Source organism: Oryzias melastigma, linkage group LG21, assembly GCF_002922805.2.
Source record: "Oryzias melastigma strain HK-1 linkage group LG21, ASM292280v2, whole genome shotgun sequence".
NCBI lineage: Eukaryota > Metazoa > Chordata > Actinopteri > Beloniformes > Adrianichthyidae > Oryzias > Oryzias melastigma.
The window spans coordinates 5,516,180-5,535,537 of record NC_050532.1 but is presented as its reverse complement, the minus strand read 5'-3'; the positions used below and the strand labels follow the sequence as shown (position 1 = coordinate 5,535,537).

The 19,358-nt window shown below is 39.5% G+C and overlaps 1 protein-coding gene across 1 annotated transcript in view; it reads right to left on the bottom strand.

The window, feature by feature from the left end:
* Positions 1-4,769: 4,769 nt before the first annotated feature.
* The window catches only part of clybl (citrate lyase beta like), a 69,798-nt gene continuing 55,209 nt past the window's right edge, over positions 4,770-19,358 (bottom strand). The window contains exons 3-8 of the mRNA XM_024287022.1: positions 18,373-18,561; positions 12,898-12,999; positions 11,137-11,230; positions 10,704-10,871; positions 6,638-6,762; positions 4,770-6,036 (exon numbers count right to left, since the gene is read on the bottom strand). Coding sequence (XP_024142790.1) covers positions 5,932-6,036; positions 6,638-6,762; positions 10,704-10,871; positions 11,137-11,230; positions 12,898-12,999; positions 18,373-18,561 — 783 coding nt within the window. The 3' untranslated portion in view covers positions 4,770-5,931. The remainder of the gene's footprint in view (positions 6,037-6,637; positions 6,763-10,703; positions 10,872-11,136; positions 11,231-12,897; positions 13,000-18,372; positions 18,562-19,358) is intronic.

The window sequence follows — 19,358 nt, the reverse complement described above, 5'->3', positions numbered from 1 at the left end:
TGGCCTTTGTCCAGTGAGGCCCCAGATGAGGCTTAAGGCAGAAACGATTGAGCACTAAGATGAACTATGGCATTAAGATTGTCCAGGAAACAGCCTCTCCATCCATGCTATTTCCTTACTCTATTTTCACAGCAGAAAAGGTAAAAAAAACTCTCTTAGAAGTGGACTTACAGACAGTACCGCCTCCTGAGGGCACAGCCCGCTCACTTAATCTCTTGTACTTGCAGTACAGATACTGATGACAGCCATAATGTGTATGATTGTCCCACAGGACAGCGAGCTCTGGACTGTCCCAATCATAAGACTAATTGTATAATTAGGCCAGCTCTATGGGGATGGGGACCTTTTGGCCCCTAGCAGACAAATGACGGCGTATCTCATGCACTATCAAAGCTTATCAATCTTTGTGACACTTAACCCGAAAAGGAGGGATTTAATCAAAACCTCCTGCAGATCTCTCATTAGAGCGGAATATTAACATTTCTGGATTATGATAAATAGTTACGTTTCTCTCACTCTCATAAATCCCCACAAAAAGCTCCTCCTCGTGTTTCCGGCATCATCATGCGCGTCATTATAGTTGTCAAAAGTTGGACTCCTGCTCTGGCAGGTGCTGCCTGAAGGGAGCCAGGAGGAGGAGGAGGAGGAGGAGGAGGAGGAGGAGTGACGTGCAGGTGCCTCCGTTCTGACGGTGGCAGGGTTAGGCCACTTCTCCTTCCAGAAGGCCCCCAAAGGTACTCTCATTAAGCAGGCCCCTTCAGAGGAGGAGGAGGAGGAGGAGGAGAGGCGCTGAAGATCAGCCTCCCCATAACCTGGTCTCTGTCTGTCACAGCTCCTGCAGGGAAACATCAGAATAATCGGCGAATTTTAATAATCATAGCACCATGTGGCGACTTTCAGTGGTGAATAACAAACAGAGAGTTTGCAGCAGAAGTCATGAGCGATAAACCTAATCACATGCTTTAGTGTTATTCATTTAGACTATTTATGCCCCGCGCTTCTTTAAATTTTACCATCCTTGACTAAAAATGAATAAATAAAGTTTTCTTAAAATGTTGCCAGATTTGACATTTAATTTAATTACCTCACCAAAAGCAATATATGTTTATTTTGTCACTTTTGCATCAATCCAGATTAAATAGTCCTATTTAAATCTCTGAACATAACGGAAAACTTTAGAAAAAACACAATTTCAGCTCATATAAACTAGTATTTTAAGTAGTTCTTTTGACCTTTCTTTGCTTTTCAGGCTCTCAAGCTCAAATAGAACAGGAAACAACATCTCATTGGCCATTATGTCCGTCTCAGTGTGGTCCATGTCCTCTCTAAAGCCAAATGAAACGTTGATTTCTTGTTAGGATCCAAATTAAAGGACGTCATTTGTGTGGGAACAAAAAAAAGAGAAAAGCTACAGTGATGGACAAAGAGAACAGCATCCAGCTCAAGGACCAATGAGGGCTTTCTTTCACTTTTCAATCACTGGTGGTCGCGCGCGCGGGATTAAGAGAGGGCTCTTGACTCTCTCTTTCAGACAAAACCAAGAGTTCTTGTCAGCAACTTCAGGGAAAGAAAGAGGAGAACAACACGTGAGTCTGAGGTTATCGTATTTAATTGGATTAGACGGTGTCATGTTGGAGTACAGAGCATGACAAACGAGAGATGGATGACAACAGGGCCTGTATAAACACACTATTATGTCATGAATCGGAAGTATAAATATATTTGTTTAAATAATTGAACCTGAGGGACCATGTCCAGATGGTTTACCTCAGATCTGACTGGATATAACAACTAAACAAACTGTTTTAGGCCTGTGATTATTTTATTATTATAATTAAGAAAGTAAAAGTAACTCACTATAAAGATGTATATACAGAATAGATGTTTCAGTGATGCAACAGTAATAGACTGGATCGTTTTAGTGCGCTGCGCCGCGCGCTCATCTGTGCGTCAAGCAGCAGCCGCAGCCAAAACAAGGTGCGCGCAGCTGTTTCAGTGCAGGTGCGCGCGGCCTCCACGGAAGGGAAATAAAAGAAAGGAGGTGGGGGCAGAGTTGGGGTGGAGTGTGGGTGACGGTTTGGCTTTTGGTGAGGCTGAGAAGAGGGAAATTAGCACCTAATTCAGGTCGGTGTGCCGCTCGGTTTGTCAAGTTCTAAAACATGCCCCCTCTGTGGAACCTGAAGGGAGCAAAACCGTCACGGGGGGGTCAGGATGACTTGTGGTCAGCAGCGTGTTTTTGGACATGCATGAATATCATAAAATGTGAAGCCACTGAGGGAGTTTTTAAAGGAGGATGCGCAACAGAGGCCCGCATCAGTGACACCCCCACACACAATGTAAAGGAGAAAAAGAAAAAAAAAAATTTGAGATCTGATCCCTGTATGTTTATTTGTGAATCCACATCACTTCCATCTGCTTTAAAAGTTGCCCTTTCTCTTTTTCTTAACTACATTTGCCACGTTCACGTCCCTTTGGTGATGCGTTCAGGGACAACAAACGCGCAGCAGCACTAAAACTCATTCTCTGCAGCAGGATAGAATACAAAGATCAATGAAAATATCAGTTTGTCAGGGGAAAAACATGTTCAAATTTCAGATTGTATGATTATTTCTATGTAAGAAGTTCATTTGCTGTAAGTTTTCAAGCTCCAACGTGATTTTTGAGAAAATCCAAAAAGCCCAATTTCATGTCAGGTGGATAAAAAAATGGAAAGAAAGGAATAAAAAAATAAAAAAAATTACAAAAAACAGGAAAAAGTTGTAGAGACTTTTTTGTCCTTTGTAACGAGCTTCAGGGTGCCCCCCTCCCCTCCTCACGCCTGGCAACAGCAGACAAAGCGGTCGGGTTTTAGTGGTCTCTGTCGCGGCGGTCAGCCTTTGATCTGGGCCCGTTAAGAAGAACTGAGCGCGCGGGGGGAGTCAGGGCGGGGGAGGAAGGTAACGTCACCTAGAAACACTTACAACGAAAAAAAAGTAAATGTAAAAAATAATAATAATTATCTTTATAAAATATTGTTATTATTATTTTTACTTAAAATAAAAATAGTTTAAAAATGTTGGAGAAATGTGTTTCTGGTTGCGGGTTCATTTTTTTCCTTTTATGAAACGTAGCACGAGGAGTCCGGAAGAACAACCACCAGAATGGGCCTTCAGGGAGCTGGGAGCACCTGCCTGCCATCACCCATTCAACTTTATTGCACGTTAATAGAAAGGCCTCTATATACTATTTTGTTTATTTTATTTTTTAATTGTAGGAGTCAATATAACCTTTCATAATAAAAAAAAACATTATAAAACGAAGCAAATTGAATATTTCAAATGGTATTTATAGGATATACATTTTTTTAATGGAAGAGGCCTGTGGTGCGTCATTAAGATTTATGGGAGCATAAAGTTGAGGTTAAATGTCTCTGAAAGCGCCTGACAATCGGACTTAAGCTTTTTAGAAAGTGATTTTGGTTTGTTTTTATCTGTTTTATGTCGCGCGCGCGCTCACTGAGAGAAGAAACAAGCTAAAGGGCGGAAGGGGAGCACGCGCCGGAATTGAGGATCCGAAAAATCCTCCAGGACGCATTTTGTCCCCGAAATAAATAAATAAAAAAAGACAGGAAGCCTCGTGACACTAAGAAAATATGAAAGGCCCAAAAGCACAAACAAAAGAAAAACATATTTTTGGGGAACCTGAAATATTTTCATTTTAAATTTAATATTTTTTATTTCACTTTTTTAAAATGAATAAATATTTTAGTGCTTCCGGGTATTTAAGTCGGCTTTGATCTGACTCATCCAAAGCTCCTTGAATATTAAGTCAATTACCTTAAACTAAATGTTGTTCAGCCTCGTGCACGTTACATTTGGAGGCACGCCTTTCAAACTGTGCAGCAGCCACAATAACGAGGTGTTTTACTGCTGGAAAAAAATCATCTTTGCTGCAATTAGTTTGTCATACGTTGTCATTAGTAGTCTATTAAAACATCAAGTCATTATTTGAGCATCCCCGGGCGGGGAATTAGAATAAAACTATCTTTGCCACACGGGTCCCATTTAGATTAATGGAAAAATATGTAAAACATTTCGTTTTAATTTTCTTCTGACAGTGTTTTGCATACATGCATTTCCTCCGCCTGCGCTGTCCCTCATTATTCATGAAAGCAATCTCCAACAACACATTACCGGGCTATGAAATACTGCTCGCAGCCTAATTGATTCCCGTCACAATTCTGAGAGGTTCTAATCGTGTTAATTGTAATGTAATCTCTCGGGGAATAGAGAGATGTGTTTAAATAAAACTGCAGAGAGACGGAAGTGAGAACATTTTATCAGCCTGGCATAATAGAAATGTCAGGTGGAATTACACAGCAGAGATGTCACTGTCTTCCGATTTTCTGAGGTTTCCTGAAGGCGTCTGGAGCTGCAGAGGTGCAAAGTGCAGCTGAGGGAAGGGAGAGTTTGTTTCTGACAAAACCACAGCTGGAACAAGGGGAGGGAAGCGTTTGTATATGCAGAACTGATACTGGGATTTCCACACATATATATATATATATATATATATATACACATCTCACCAGTTTTTATTCAGTTGCTGCATACAGTAAGCCTCCTTATTATTGGAGAAGTCACCTGTTGGTGCAAAGCTTTTTTGAGAACTCATACTTTAAAAGATGGAGTGTCAAATGTGTTTTGTAAAAAAAAAAAAAAAAAAAAAAAATAGAAGTATACTGTAAAAACATTTAAAAATAATATTATTAAATAAAAACATGAGGCAAAATGTGAAAATATCATAATCTTAGTAATATTTTTATTGATTATTTACAGAAATGTAATAGTTTATAAAGTTACAGCAAAAAAGGCTGAAATTTTAATAAAATTCACAGTTCAAGCAGTACAAAACACTCAAAATCAACAAGTACTTTGGCTAAATTCTATCAAGTTAATAATAAAAAGATGAACGCTTCAAAAAAGAACGCTTTCTTTTATTTCAGAAAGCAAAAGTCACAAATAATTGTCTGTTTTTTCCACCAACAAATGTCAAAATGCGACTGAAAATGCATTAAAGAGGATAAAGACATGGCCCAAAGCCAAAGAGACAGCTTACTGTCCGGGTCTCCGGCTGGACGGGCTTCCATATTTTTTGTCTGGCCTGGCACAGACCCCCGCTCTGCCCCAGACACAATAGATCATACAGTAGGAGAGACACAGGGAAGGACGAGTGGATGAGGTGGGGTAGAGGAGGTATGGCGCCTTTCATTACCATGGTCACCAATGGCACTATTAACCATTCAACACCCCCTCAATTATCCTCCCATCCGCAGTCACAGAGACAAAGGCCCGGTCCTGGTCTGCAGCCGCAACATGGCCACTAATCTGACTCATTCCAACATCACACCCACTTTTCCGTCAAGTCAGACGTGGACATAACTGCACTTTTTTTCTCCTTTAAAGAACTGTTATTTTATGTTTAGCTATCAAATCAGAGAAAGTTACACTAATTTGCGGTGATGGAGGTGAGGAAAGCTGAACTGTGAGTTTACATCTTCTTTTGTGAAGTTTGTGAGTGAGCAGGGGGGGCTGAGGTCTGACTGCACGGCTGGGACGCGGTGAATAGACTCTGAACAACGGCTTGATTTGTTTGTTTACCCTTCTGCCCTCAGCGTGGCCTGTTGAGGGAAGAGCATTCATCATAACTCAGAGAGAGGCAGACGGTGAAAGCGCCGGGCTGGAGGGGATAGATACGGTGCCGCAGCACATGATCAGGTCTCCAGAGGGGAAAGTCAAGTTCTTCTTTAAAATTGTAACATGTTTTCTTAATCAATTTAAACAATAGAAACCAAGTGTTCAGAAATGACCTGGGACGGCTGTATTTGTATGTTGTGGTGAGGCTTAAGCCGTTTCTGGAAGCGTCTTCATCCCTGTGGTTCCCTCCTTTCTCCGCTCACACGTCGGGGTTTTTCTGCACGGCGGCGCTCAGCGCTACAACGTTCTGAGCCTGCTTCAGCGAGGGCATGTCAATCATGCTGCCGCGGAAGGTGAATGCCCCCTGAGGACGTTTGGAGAAAAGAAAAACACATCATTCCAAAAAATACACATCAGCCGTCGACCCGCGCCGCTAAAACGCTTCCTAAATCCAACCAGAAAGGTGTCAACATTTAGAGGGAAAGACTAATAAAAACAAAAGGAAAAAAGAAAAAGCGGCATACTGAAAGACAAAAGGGACTAACACCGCTCAAGACATTAGGCTCACACAGAGAGACACACTCTGCAGCAGAGGGATGGGGAAGATCTGAATCCCTCGGGCGATTCTAACCAGGAGCGGGCCTGGCAGTGAGAGAAGAGCGGGCAGATTGTGCATTACCTCAGCAGATAGCCCACAGAGCTTAACACACAGAATCCAACCATGCACTAAATTAGGAACAATAATATTGTACACTTAATTGGCCCACCTCCCCCTCACTCTCCTGAGCTGTCTCTGAGAGTCACCCAGGGGTGTACAGTATCTTTGGGGCTACAGAGGTGTAACACAGAGACTCGAAAAAAGAAAAAATCCATATCAAAGCATCATGATGATCCTTTCTGCACGAAAAGATCAGTTTTTGGAAAGAAATGACCAAAGAAGTGAAAAAATAAGGTGTTATCATAACCTTTCCCTCCTTCTGATGTTGTTCAAAAGCAGCGATGAGCTCTCGGGCCCACTGGACCCTCTCCTGACTCGGAGAAAATTCTTCCTGCACAGCCTGGACCTGTCCCGGGTGGATCACCTGCTTACCTGAACAGAAACATAAGCAAATTTTCACTCAATAAAGAGACTTCTGGACACATCAAAGACTAAAACAACTATTTCCGTAGGTGCAAAAGCATCAGTCTCTGTGTGCACCCTGTATTTATTTCATCATAACAACAACAACAAAAAAGTAGCATGCGTCTGGGCACATTTGAGTGTCATGTGGCGCTGAGATGAGTTTGAATGGCGGCAGAGGACCAAAAGATGCATCATGGTAAATATAAAGAGTTTCCACTCTGCTTGCAACCTTGATTTTAAACAGAAACTTCCCAGAACACAAATACATTCACTGTTTTACAGCTTCACAGGAGCAGACACGTTCATCTAAAAAACAGACAATTTAAAAGCCAAAAAAGTTCACAAAAATCTCTTTAGTGAATTCAGAAAGATGAAACAGAACGGGAAGTGATCTTCATCTATAGCAACCCCGTCATCCTAATCTCAGTTTAATGTGGGTGAACTCTACAGACGTAATCCCGTGTACATTGGAAGATCAAAACTTGTACTGATAAGTTAAGGTTACGGAGCGTCGCGTGAAAACGGCGGCGCAGCAGCAGCCAGCGGGAACCCGACACTTTAGGGCTTAGCTCTGTCGCCAACAACAAATCCTTGGAGGTGGCCGAGCGGGCGGGATGCAGGGGCAGAAAGGAGAGGAGGGAAAAAGTGAGGAGGGGAAGGAAGAAAAAGGGGGAGGAGAGGAGCAGGACGGCTCACCCCAGTTAACCCCAGCAAACATTTACTACCATTTAATCCAAACAGACATGGAAAATCCATTTTTGAGCTGCAGAGGTTAACAACACTCGTACATATAGCTCTGTGAGTAACTGTCTGTATTTTATATAACAGTAAATAGCAGTGAATTCTTTCTGTGTGTTTAGAGTCTCAGTTTCCTCCTCTGCCACCTGTTTTACCTCAAAGTTGGGAGCCTGTTTCCACACAGAAATTGCCAGGTATCAATGCACTCTACCCATGTTTCCCTTCATGTCGGCGTGAGTGTGTGCGGCTGTTCCGAACAACAGGGGAACAACCATTAAGGGGTGACTCAGGTGCCCTCGGTTACAACCCATTGGTTCTCCTAAAATACATCATTTGTGCCCTCTAGCCAATCCCGATCCGCCATGTGGGACTGGCATCTTATTGGAGGATTGCTATTTAGCAAAGAGCTCTCAGGCGAATGATGGGTCGGTTCCTGGGGATGGAGGTGAAACGTGGTCCCCAGAATTTTAAAGAGAAGCTGCTGTCTTCTATTTTTTCCCTCTCCTTCACAGAGAACATTGAGTTCTCTTTGCCTTAAACCAGATCAAGAACTCAAAAAGTTGAAATAATACTCCCCCAAATTCATACTTTTGCCAAAGGTATGACATCTGTTAATCTCTGCACTCCCAGTTTACCAGCACGGATTACTGGCTGTTTGAGTTTTACATGTGTTCCTCCACCGTACTAATGGGTGCTGTACTTAGCTTATGTTGTGTCAAGGTCAATTACTGTGCAGGTAGAGGCTTTAGGTTGTACAGTATTATAGCTTAAGCACACTCTGGCAAGTAATAGCTACTAACCAAGATTATACAGATTGCCCATGGCTTGTAAACCACTAATCCGATACTTTGAGTGAGTCTGTTATATAGCAAACTGAACAGTTTAGTCGATAAATCTGCTTTTTTCTTTGATTTTAGCTCACTTTTTTACATAGGCGTGATGAAAAGGGGCTAAAAGCTGATGCATAGTCATTAAAATGATATGATTTTGGTGTAAATCCCCAAGAGTATATTTACATTAAATGTTAAGTTAGTAAAAACAGACATAAAGTGCATCTTGTTTATTTTTCTCCACCACTGCAACACTTTCGCTCCATTATTTTCTATTTAAACACAATACAAGAGATATAAAAACATTTATCACTGAACAGGGAAAAATTATATATATTTTTTGTTATTTTACAAGAAAATCTTAAGAACTATTTTACATTTAATAGCCTTTTCACAAAAAAAAGAGTTGTCAGACAGAATAAATCCACCTACACTTTTTTAACAAAAACATCACATTTTCATGCAAGCGAATACATAAAAATTCATGTTGAATCCTAAATGATTAAAGTTTTTTATTTTTTTAAAGTTGCCTTGCTGTGCATTTCTTTGGCCTTTTGTTCTGATTAAGTTTTTGATGTTACTGTGGAAGCACCAGGACTCGACTTAATTGGACGCGCTCCTTTTCAGAGTCCGTGTCTTCTAAAAGAAACATTTGCTGCAGCATAGTGTATCAACAAAAGCTTACATTTAGGACTGTAATAATAATGTGGATGGATTCTGCTTCCAAAGAACTGGACTGAACCTTTTCAAACATAAAAGGGAGGAGGGACTGATAAATACACAAATGAAAATAGTGAGTGTAAATGTAACATTTGTATACAATGCTATGAACATGCTTTTAGCTCAGCTTCAAACAGTCATGTGGTTCTTAAGCCCTTTTAACCCTTTGATGCATGAATTATGAAAGCGTTGGTCAAGATTTTTTTTTTCACAAATGTTTTTATGCTTGTCAGAAACCAATGCAATAAAGAGAGAGAAACGTTTTAGTAGCTGTCCACTGCAGTGAATTAAGAGTGTATGTTTATTCATGTTGTCTGTTTAAATGTCTTCATGACTCTTTGATCCTTAACTTTAAAACTTGTATAAAGGATCTACTGTTTTAGTTTCCAAACAGCCAAACTGGATAGATTGATTAGGTTCAGTTGTAAATCCAATTTCGACTTGCTTTAGGATTTTAGAGTCAACCTAATCTTTGTGACACCACAGAAGAAAAAGTAGTCTGAGGACCCACTCCAAAGAAAATTGTGTTTTGAACATGTTTTTTTTTCGCATGATGGAGGACATATATAAGGAATTTAAGATTAAAGCTGTGTTTCTGAGTATTTCTTATGCAAATCATGGTGAATCAGGAGCAGATAAAAAAAACACTTGTAGTTATTAGGTAGAATCTACAATCAGCGAGCTACAAGCCCTCTGCTCCACTTCATTCCAACGCTTCCACTTGTAGACAAATATATCTATTAACGTCTTCATCTTTCTCGTCCAAACTGGCATCTGGCTCAAAACTGTATGGCTGGATAGCTCCAATATTCCTAACCATTTTTCTTGTACTGCTAATGTTATCTTGGAGTTGTGAGGACTGTAAGCTAGTGGGAGTGTAAACAAAGGGATGATGGGAAATGAGTGCTGGCTTACACTCCTGCACACAGCTCAATTTCTGATAAACTACTGCCAGTCTGCAGACAGTATGTCTTAAAAAACATAAAAGGTTTTAGATTATGTCTAAAAATGGCATAATCATAATTAAAAGACGACTGGGAATGCTTTGAAAATAGATCCAGAGATGAATGGAGTCGGACTCAAAGGTCTTAGATGTTGATGTCATCAGTTTGAAAATCTTCATCTTTGATCCATTTTAAAGGTGTTCTTAATGGTGTTTTAATTATGTAAATACTGTTTTTGCTAAAATAAGCTGACAACTTTTAACACCTGTCTGGGGACTACAGGTGAGAAATGGCCTTTGAGCTAATTCTGGTGCATTGTGGGAATGCTTTTGATGTGTAATATCCCTGTGAAATAAACATATACAATTTTTATTTTTTTGGTCTGCTCCTGATTCACAACAATTTGAATTAAAAAATACACAAAAATGTAATATTAGGTTTAATTTTCATTATATACAGTATGTCCTCCACATCATAAGAAAGCCTCAAGAACATATTAAAACACCATTGAAGTGGGTCTTTAAAATTTCGAACATGTCTTGGAACTTTCCAGGTTTTACTTTTCTTAACCACTTTCCAAGATAGCTGTGACTCTATTTATTAAGAAAAGAAGAGCAAGAGCTCACAAATGCTTATGGAGAATTTTCACAAGTTAAAAAAAGAACAGAAGCTTCACCTGTGAAGCCCATGAGAGCTCCTTCTCTGGCCTGTTGTCTCAGTCCCTCCACGTCTTTGTAGTCGATGTAAACCAGGTCGATGGCCTGCAGCCCGAATGCTTTGGTTGTCACAACCACCTTCTGTCTGGCGTACAGGAGCTCTCTGGCATCTTTTGTCCGTGTGGCACCTCAAGAAAGTGATCAAGAACACAATGTTTTGGTTGTGCAATGGAGACCGGAAAATTCAGTTTTGGAACTGTCTTCTGACTGAATTATTTAAACTGCTTTTTTCTACATTCCTTCAAACAAACTTTTTTTGTGATCTCTCAGAAAGCCTCTGGAATTGTTTTACCACTTACATTCTTTGCCATAGGTCAGGGACAAAGGAAGAAACAACAGCTCGACTGCAGTAATCAAAAAGAAAAAACTCAAAGCTACGTCTGGAGGAGGTACCGATGCTGGCACAGAAGTCGTCTGAGCCAAACACCACACCATCATGATGAAGTCCAGCCTTGGGGGCAAGCCGGCGAAATTCCTCGCATACAGCCTGCAGAAAGAATGTGTGTATTAGCGTGAAACAGGTGCACGGAGGCCTAACAGAAGAGAGAAATGTGTTTGAATGTCGCTGATTCCAAGTCCTTTACTGCATATTCTCAGAAAAACAAAAAAGTTTTTGCACTAACAGTTTTTTAAATGCCATGTTTCAGATGCAAAGGATAAAGTTTAGGTAATAAAAAATATGAAACTTTTTCCTCTAAAAACAACAAATTTCAAAACTTTCACTGCAGACTTTTAAACATGTAAGGCTTATCTTCTTTGTTACTGGTGCATTTTCTGAACTAAAAGGGACACTTAATGGCATTGATTTTTAAACAAAAAAACAACAATGTGTCATGTAATCTGGAGCGCCTTATACCATGTGCTATAATAAGCATGTTTACATTAAAAATGCGGCTATTATGTAGCGGTGTCGGACTGTGTTTTTCTTTATGTTCTACTAACAAGTTTGGGAGATAACATAATCACAGTAACGTTTATTTTAAATGTATCAGCCTGTTTTTTTTTAATGTGTTGTAAACAAGGCAGCGTGCTATTGTAAAGATGCTAATGAGGCTAACGTGTAGTGATGCTGCACTTTTTTTTACATGTTACTAACAAGGTTGGGAGTTAGCGTAGTCACAGTAACTTTTGTTTTAGTGATATTAGTCTGTTTTTTTATGTGTTGCAAAGAAGATTGGGAGTTACAAGTGTTGTGAACACGCTAATATGGCTAACTCTTTTAATGTGGCTAATGTGTAGTTCTAGACTTAATGTGAATGCAGTTAATAGAGTTTGACTGACTGATGTACTTATCTCTGAATCTTTTGTCTTGCTTATAATGCAATGCAGGCTATATATGACAAAAGTTCAAAAATAGACCATTCATTTAGGGTGTGAGTTAAAATTCTGTTACGCCCTATAAAGCGGAAAATAATATTTTATTACTAATTGCAACAAGAAGTTAAAACTAAACCTGCTGGAAATCTGGTATTTTACATAAAACGTGGAAAACATTAATAATTGCAACATGGCAACAGAAGAATTTCAAACAGCAAAAGCTCAGAGCAGCATCTACAATTATCAAGTAAAGAAAAAAAAAACTCTTCAGTGGCAAGAATGTTTTTCATGCTTTTGTTGACCTTCAAATTAATATCACCACTAGCTGTGCCACGCTGATGTTTTTCTTTTTTTTCTATGTTTGTAACCTGGGGTTCAGTCTGGGCAAAAATACAGGGTGTGCTCAAGAAAGCACACAGAGGAACCCCCTGCCATCACAACACACATGTACACACTCATAAGCACAAACACAGGCAGAATTAGACAGAGGAAGTGAAAAACAAAGTGAGAGGAGGATGGCCAGCTGGTTTCTCCCCAAATGCCCCAAAATCTTCCTTTATCCCCACGAAGGCGAAGGTCACACAGCAACACGACTGAAATGGCTTTGATGCTGGCCAGACTATGATCAAGAACTTTTTCTCGATTGGGATCCTAACACATTATAATTAAAAATGGCAGCTTGTATGAACAAAGACAGAGGACAGGGACGTCAACTTGAAAAGGGAGTGTTTCTGTGCACTGACTAACAAAAGATAAATAGAAAAATGTCTTACGTGTGCATTTTTATTATTTTTTATGCTGTTGTTCTTGTTGAGTGAGGAGGGGGTTTCAATTTACCCTTAAATTGAGCAGGCCCACAGCGGTTTCCACAAAGGTGACCAGGCGGATTGGCTCCGTCAGCTCCCGTCCTTTCAAGTTGTGCAGAAACCTGTCGACAAACTGAGCACACGGGGACCAGCTCAGACAGCAGTCATTAGCACAAACTATTGCCGGTACGTTGACAAAGTCATAAACCTCTTTGAAAGACAACAAGCTCATTTGGTTCTAAGGTTTTGTACAAACACTGGGAGAAAACTGCAGGTATGTCTGGTACTAAATTCAAGTACTTTTTTCTTCTATTAAATTTAATCAGACAAAAAAATATATATTTTTTGGGTGCATTCAAATATAAGTTCAGTTTTGCTGACGTATGCAAAACGAAACAAACCTCAGCTATTCAGGGTTTTAAAAATCTACTGACAAAGCTAAAGATTTGATAAAATGGCGATAAATAAAAAATGCACAGCTTCATTTGACACCTTAGTCACTTGTGTTGCGACCAGTTAGGTCCTTTATGAAGTGCGGAGAGGACCAGAACAAGAAAGCAAGCTAAAAAAGGTTGAATTTAACATTCCATTTTTTGAAACTCTGCTTCGTGCTTCATCATTTTTTAGCTCCCCTGAGAAAGTAAGAAGATGCAGCTACTATTTTTTTTGCTTTCCATCCAGGGAACAGAGAGAAGGGAGCAACACTCCAGTGATATGACACTTTTGTGAGGCCTTTATTCAACACGACTCCTGCTAATATGCAAGCTCACCTAAGCAAGGCTTTAAAAAACCAAGTTCGGTTGTTTGAAGACCAAAGCTTTTCCAATTTTTTCCAACAGACCAGTTCACAGCTAGCCTCGGACTGCCAGTGGGAAAGCCCAAATTCCTAAATCTATCATCTGGAAACACACAAAAGCCCCCACGGTCAGATATTTCCTTTCAAAGCCAGGCTAAAAGAGAAAAAAAGAAAGAAAGAGAGAAAAGAGTGCAAATGCTCAAAGTAAAAATGTCTATCTCCACGCTCCCCCTCTTCCTCTTTTTTTATTTCTATCTTCGTTTGTCACAAGAGAGGAGAAAAAAACTATGGTTATAAATAACATCAGGTACAACCTAAAGTGAGCCCGTGCGGCCGCACTCACCACTCTGACAGAGTGGGCCTCCATCGAAGGATTTCAAAAAATAGGGCCAATTTTAATCATCTCTCTATTCAATCGCAGTTGGATAAATAATATCTGAGAGATTTGCATAAATACAAACCATCAAAGACTTTTCATCTTCAAAGAGGTTTTCAAGACCCAATAGGCTTTGTACTGTAATCATCTGAGGTCACAACCCTGTGGGAGTAAGGCTGCTATGGCAACATAAAAACTATCGCTGGGGGCTTAGCATAATACGCCCCCCTCCCTACTTCTCTTCGCCAACACAGGAATGGGTGTGGGGGTCTGAGAGGCAGTGTGAAAAGTGGGTGTAGATAAACCTAATTCTGTGACAGAGGAGACTAGAGCGATACGGCCCGATGTGGGGAACCCCCAAACCTCAACAAGGCCGGATGAGTTTCCGATTGTAGACGTGGTGTCCCCGATGATTACATTTCAGTCCTTTTGTGGGACTCTCATCTTCAGCCATTATACACGTTGAGTCTCTAATTTACGCTGCTTAAGAGGTAATCTAGTGCCTGTTACTCGGACACACAGAAACCATTAGCTCCAAATGCGATGACCCTTCAAGGTGTTGTTTGCCCGTGAATTGATGGGGAAAAAAAGTAAAAAGAGGGGAATAATAAAAAAGAAACGCCGCTTTTCACCATTCATCGCCAGCCTACAAACAAGCCCTCTGACAATTTCGTCTCCAAATCCTGAAAAGAGAAGGAGGGAGAGACGGAGCTCCAGAAAAGGAGGCTAGAGTGGGACAAGTTTCAATTAATTTTCTTCAAAAGGGGGCCAGATTAAATGTTTCCGGCCTGCTGAAGTGTTCATTTCACAGAGGGGAAGCAGCGAAAGGGATGAGGGGAGGGGATAGTAGGAGGAGTAGAGGAGGAGGAGCGGGACAGGGTGTGATTCTTTTGGTCCCAGCGCACACCAAATAGTGCGACGGACAAAGAATGCACACGGCTCCGAATCTGTGTGACAATTGTCCCCAGACAAAGGAGGGAGTTACGCCTGTTACAGCCCAATAAGGCCTGTCAGTCACACAAGGGCCGGAGGAGAGCAGAAAAGACACGGCAAAAGGTCCGCGCACAAAGAGAAACAAGCAAGTCCATCTTAGAGCGACAAATCAGTCTGGACGTTCTTGTGCCAAAATCAATAAAATGAGTGGAAAAATAAACAAGTGAGGGATTTACTACCCGTCTAACAAAAGTGGGCAGAATCAGACACACGTTTACAAGACAGAGACATTGCACCGCAAAACTATTTGATTTGTTTTTAGACATTCAAAATATTTTTTCTCAAGTTTTTAGGTTGTTTAAACTTATTTTTGTTTTCAGTCAGGAATTTTTTTGTCTCAAAAAGGGTTTAGAAATAAGGAATTTTTGGTCAAAATGCGTCGAAATCTCTGGATGTAAGACTCAAAAAAGTCATGTTTGGTTCAATTTTAAGGGTGTTATTTTAAAGTTCAATAAATTAAGTTAGATTGGCATTTACTGTCATTATTTTGGAAACAAAATGTAGATGTATGCTCTAAGAATAAGTGCTAGATTTCATGAGGATTTCTTAACTCTTAAACGCCAGAGATCCACCGTTTATGTATGACGTTAAATTTGCACCAAAAGTCTTCCATGAGCGCATATCAAACTCCACGCGCATAATGAGCATTCCACAGGCACAGTTCTGTCTCCGTGAGCGCTCCTGTAGTCCTACGCACTCGTGGAAGCGCTCCTGTAGTCCTACGCACTCGTGGAAACACTCCTGCCCCCTCGTGGAGGCATTCCTGGGTTTGCTTAACAATTCCTGCCCGAGTTCGTGTTAAAAACAAAACCTGTATGTGGTTGGCCACTTTTCTATTGGCCTCGCCCCATTACCGATGCTAAGGCAATAATGACACCATAGTTGGATCCAGGTATCGTTCGTTTTTCAAAGGAAAATAAACAATTTTATGATTTTCATTTTCTATAGAATTATAGAGAAACATGTAAATTCGTGGGGTTCCCTTTAAAGAAATAAATCGAAAACAGAACAAACAGACAAAGAAGTTTTAAATTCAATATTTTAAGATTTCGGACACCAAACTATTTCCGTTCAACGCATAATGAACGTTTAAATTCATTTGAAGAAAATGAATTTAAACATTTATTGTGTTTGCTTCATGTTTGAGTTTTAAAATATGAGAACATCAAAAAGTATTCTTTTTACTACAATAGTTTAGAAATTGCTAAATAAATAAAGCATTCATTTTTCCCCCTTTTCATTTTTAGTTTTAAGTTAAAAGGAAAAAAACATTGATATGCGGGCGTACAGGAGAAGCTCCACGAGCGCACAAACCTCCATGAGGGGGCAGAAGTAGTTTTTTGGAGCGTAAGAATACTCCTACGAGTGCAGAGAAGAGGCTTCACGAGCGCGCAGGAGTAGAGACTGCGCCCGTGGAACCCTCCTTGTGTGCATGGAGTATGTTTATTGCACACGTGGAGTATGATGTACTCTCATAGGAGAGTTTTGGCAGAAATTTAACGCCATATTTATGTCCGCTGATTTACTGTAATTCTTTAAACTGTTAAAACAATCAATGTAATTCCAGCCGATTCTGAAGGAGAATCGGTTGAAAAGTTACAGTTACAGTATGTTAAAGATTTTGTGTTTACTGGCGATGCCTCAGGTGTTAAGGGGTTAAGATGGGTCTTCTACTATGATGGTATTTCTTATTTTGTCAGAATTTTGTTCTAAAATTAGTTATTTCAAGTTATTTTATGTTTTCTATCAAAATGAACAAGTAGGTACACAAAAACTCAAAAAATAGAAACTATTTGGTTAAAAATAGAACAAAATACTTATTATTGGGCTGTTTAGAGTATAATTTCAAGTAAAAAAATTGCTTTTAGGCTTGCATGTGGAACTCCTTGTTTTTACATGATGCCTTATTATAAGATTTCTCTGTAAGTAAAAATACTGATATTTTTACTATTTTCTATTGATTGATAGTATTTTTTTTATTAGCCTACCTCTTTTTGCAGTGTGATGAACAAAGCAGAGAAGCTGAAGAAGTTTGAATGGCAGACAGACAATAAATGAAATGAAGTTTGGATGCACCTGCTTATGTTGACCACATAAACCCATGTAAAGGCCAAATTGAATAACGTTTTTCTTTCAAACTACCACTAAAAGTCATAATTTGTACAAAAAAATGCAGCCATATGTCTTCCCAACACAAACTTAACTATGCTGCAATTTTGAACACAACACTTAACAATAAAAATGAGTGTTTAAACAGTCCAGTGACTTTTTTAAATAGGAAGAAAAAAACAAGCGAGGGTGAAAAGCTGGGAGGGAGGGGGGATTTGTGAACACCTGTCAGCAATTATACTTGGGAGAAAGAAAGGGCAGCAGGAAATAGACGTGTTCTAATTAAAACCACTAGTTAAAAACTTCCTGCTCCTGCCCCAAAAGCATGCATTTGTACATATCTAGGTTTGTGTGTGTGCGCGTACCTATTAACACTGCGCTCACAGCCTCACACATGCCTTTCACAACTGATTTAATTAAAGCTTTTAGGATATATTAGCTTGTAAAAGCAAATGCAGACAAAGAGAGGGGAACATCACCTTGAGCTTTTTTTCTTTTTAGTTAATCATTGATTTGCACTAAAATCTTAATAATTTTTATTTTTTACTCTAAATTAGGAGACGGTCTTCACAGGTAAGAGAAGCATATGGAGCTGATCTGGGGGCTCTGCCACTGTCTCTTGACCTTTAGGGATTGACATCCGTGCAGAACCCCTTTGTAGAAAAGGCACGGTCAGCCCCCCCATCCCCAAAAAAAGAAACAAAAAGCACCCATTACCCGACGGATCAATGTGGTGAAACAGTATTCTACAAAGGAAATTAAAAAAAGAAAGTGTCACGACATGAAAGTATCTGTAAGTTTTATGATAAAAAATGTTCATATGATCATACATATGGATATAGTTTACTCCGAACAGCTTATGAAATAGGCTCTCTAATGTACTGTTTAAGGATAAAATACTTCTATTACTTGCTGACATACATTTTTACAAATAGAATTTTTTATCAAATGCTGTTTCTTTATTTGCATCAGTGTTCTGCCTACAGTAAAAAACATCTCTCTAGACTCCAAATACCTTTGTAGATTAGTAAACAAATCAGCAAGGAATCATGTAACCATTCATAAGTAACTTTACACCAATTCCAAAAACACTTTTGATTTGACTGAATATTTAGGTCAGTTCTTCTTCATAAAATGTTCATAACAGAAAACTATGAATTTACTGGTGTCTTCATTCAGTCTCATCCCAAGCTGTACAGTGGTTGTGAAATAGAGAAAGGTCTTTGACGTACCCACTGGACCTCCTGAGTGTCCTCCACCTTAGGTAACATGACGGCAGGAGGGAGAACTCTTCCCTGCAGAATAACCTGTAGATCCGCTTCAGCTAGGCCACTGGAAACCGAGTTTACCCTCACGCACTTCTCCGTCCGGCCGAGGTTCAACTCCGGTAAAACCCGGGATATGGTTTCCCTGGCCTCTGCCTACAAACCAGAAGCACAAAACACAAAACACAGGCATGAAATAAAAACCTTTGATGTAATGTATTAACTGGAATGACATCCTGAGGAAGTAACATTAATGCACAATTGTTTCATCAGTGGGAACTTATTATATTCACTTCTAAAGCAATTATGGTTACTGCCAGGTCATTTATCTGATGATTTGTGTGTTTGAATATAAAAAAAGCCCACACTGATCGCTCGTTTCTCAAAGTTTAATTGAAAAAATGTACAAGGGATGTAATAAAAGTCCCATTTCCTTAATAGAAATGCCTTTTTATAAATAATGATGGACACTGAGCACGAGTCTAAGAATAATCACTGCATTATGCAGAAAAATAAAATATGTGATCAAAGTGGTATTACATCCATTTGACAAAAACGTTAAAGAAATGGTAAAGTTATTTAAAAAAAATGTTAACACAGTTTGCATAAACTTTTGTAAAAGACATGACTTATGGTTCCAGTTTAAATCTGTGACATGGTATCCATCTCTCTAACTCTTAATTTTTGCCAACTTGTTTAAGACAAAAGGGTAACAGTTTAAGAAAAAAAAACCTTAGACCCTCTTCTTAAACTTTTCTTGGGGAAAACTCTTCAGAAATAGAATATTTCAAAGCACGTTGAGTTTGTTCTGTTGTTTTTTCTCGATAAATGCACGCTTTTTTAGGTGTTTTTTTTCTCAAAACTGCAATTGACTTTTTTCAAATTAAATGACTCGTGATGAATAACCAGATACTCGCTTTGCCCACCACAAGAGGTCCCACAGCATCACATGG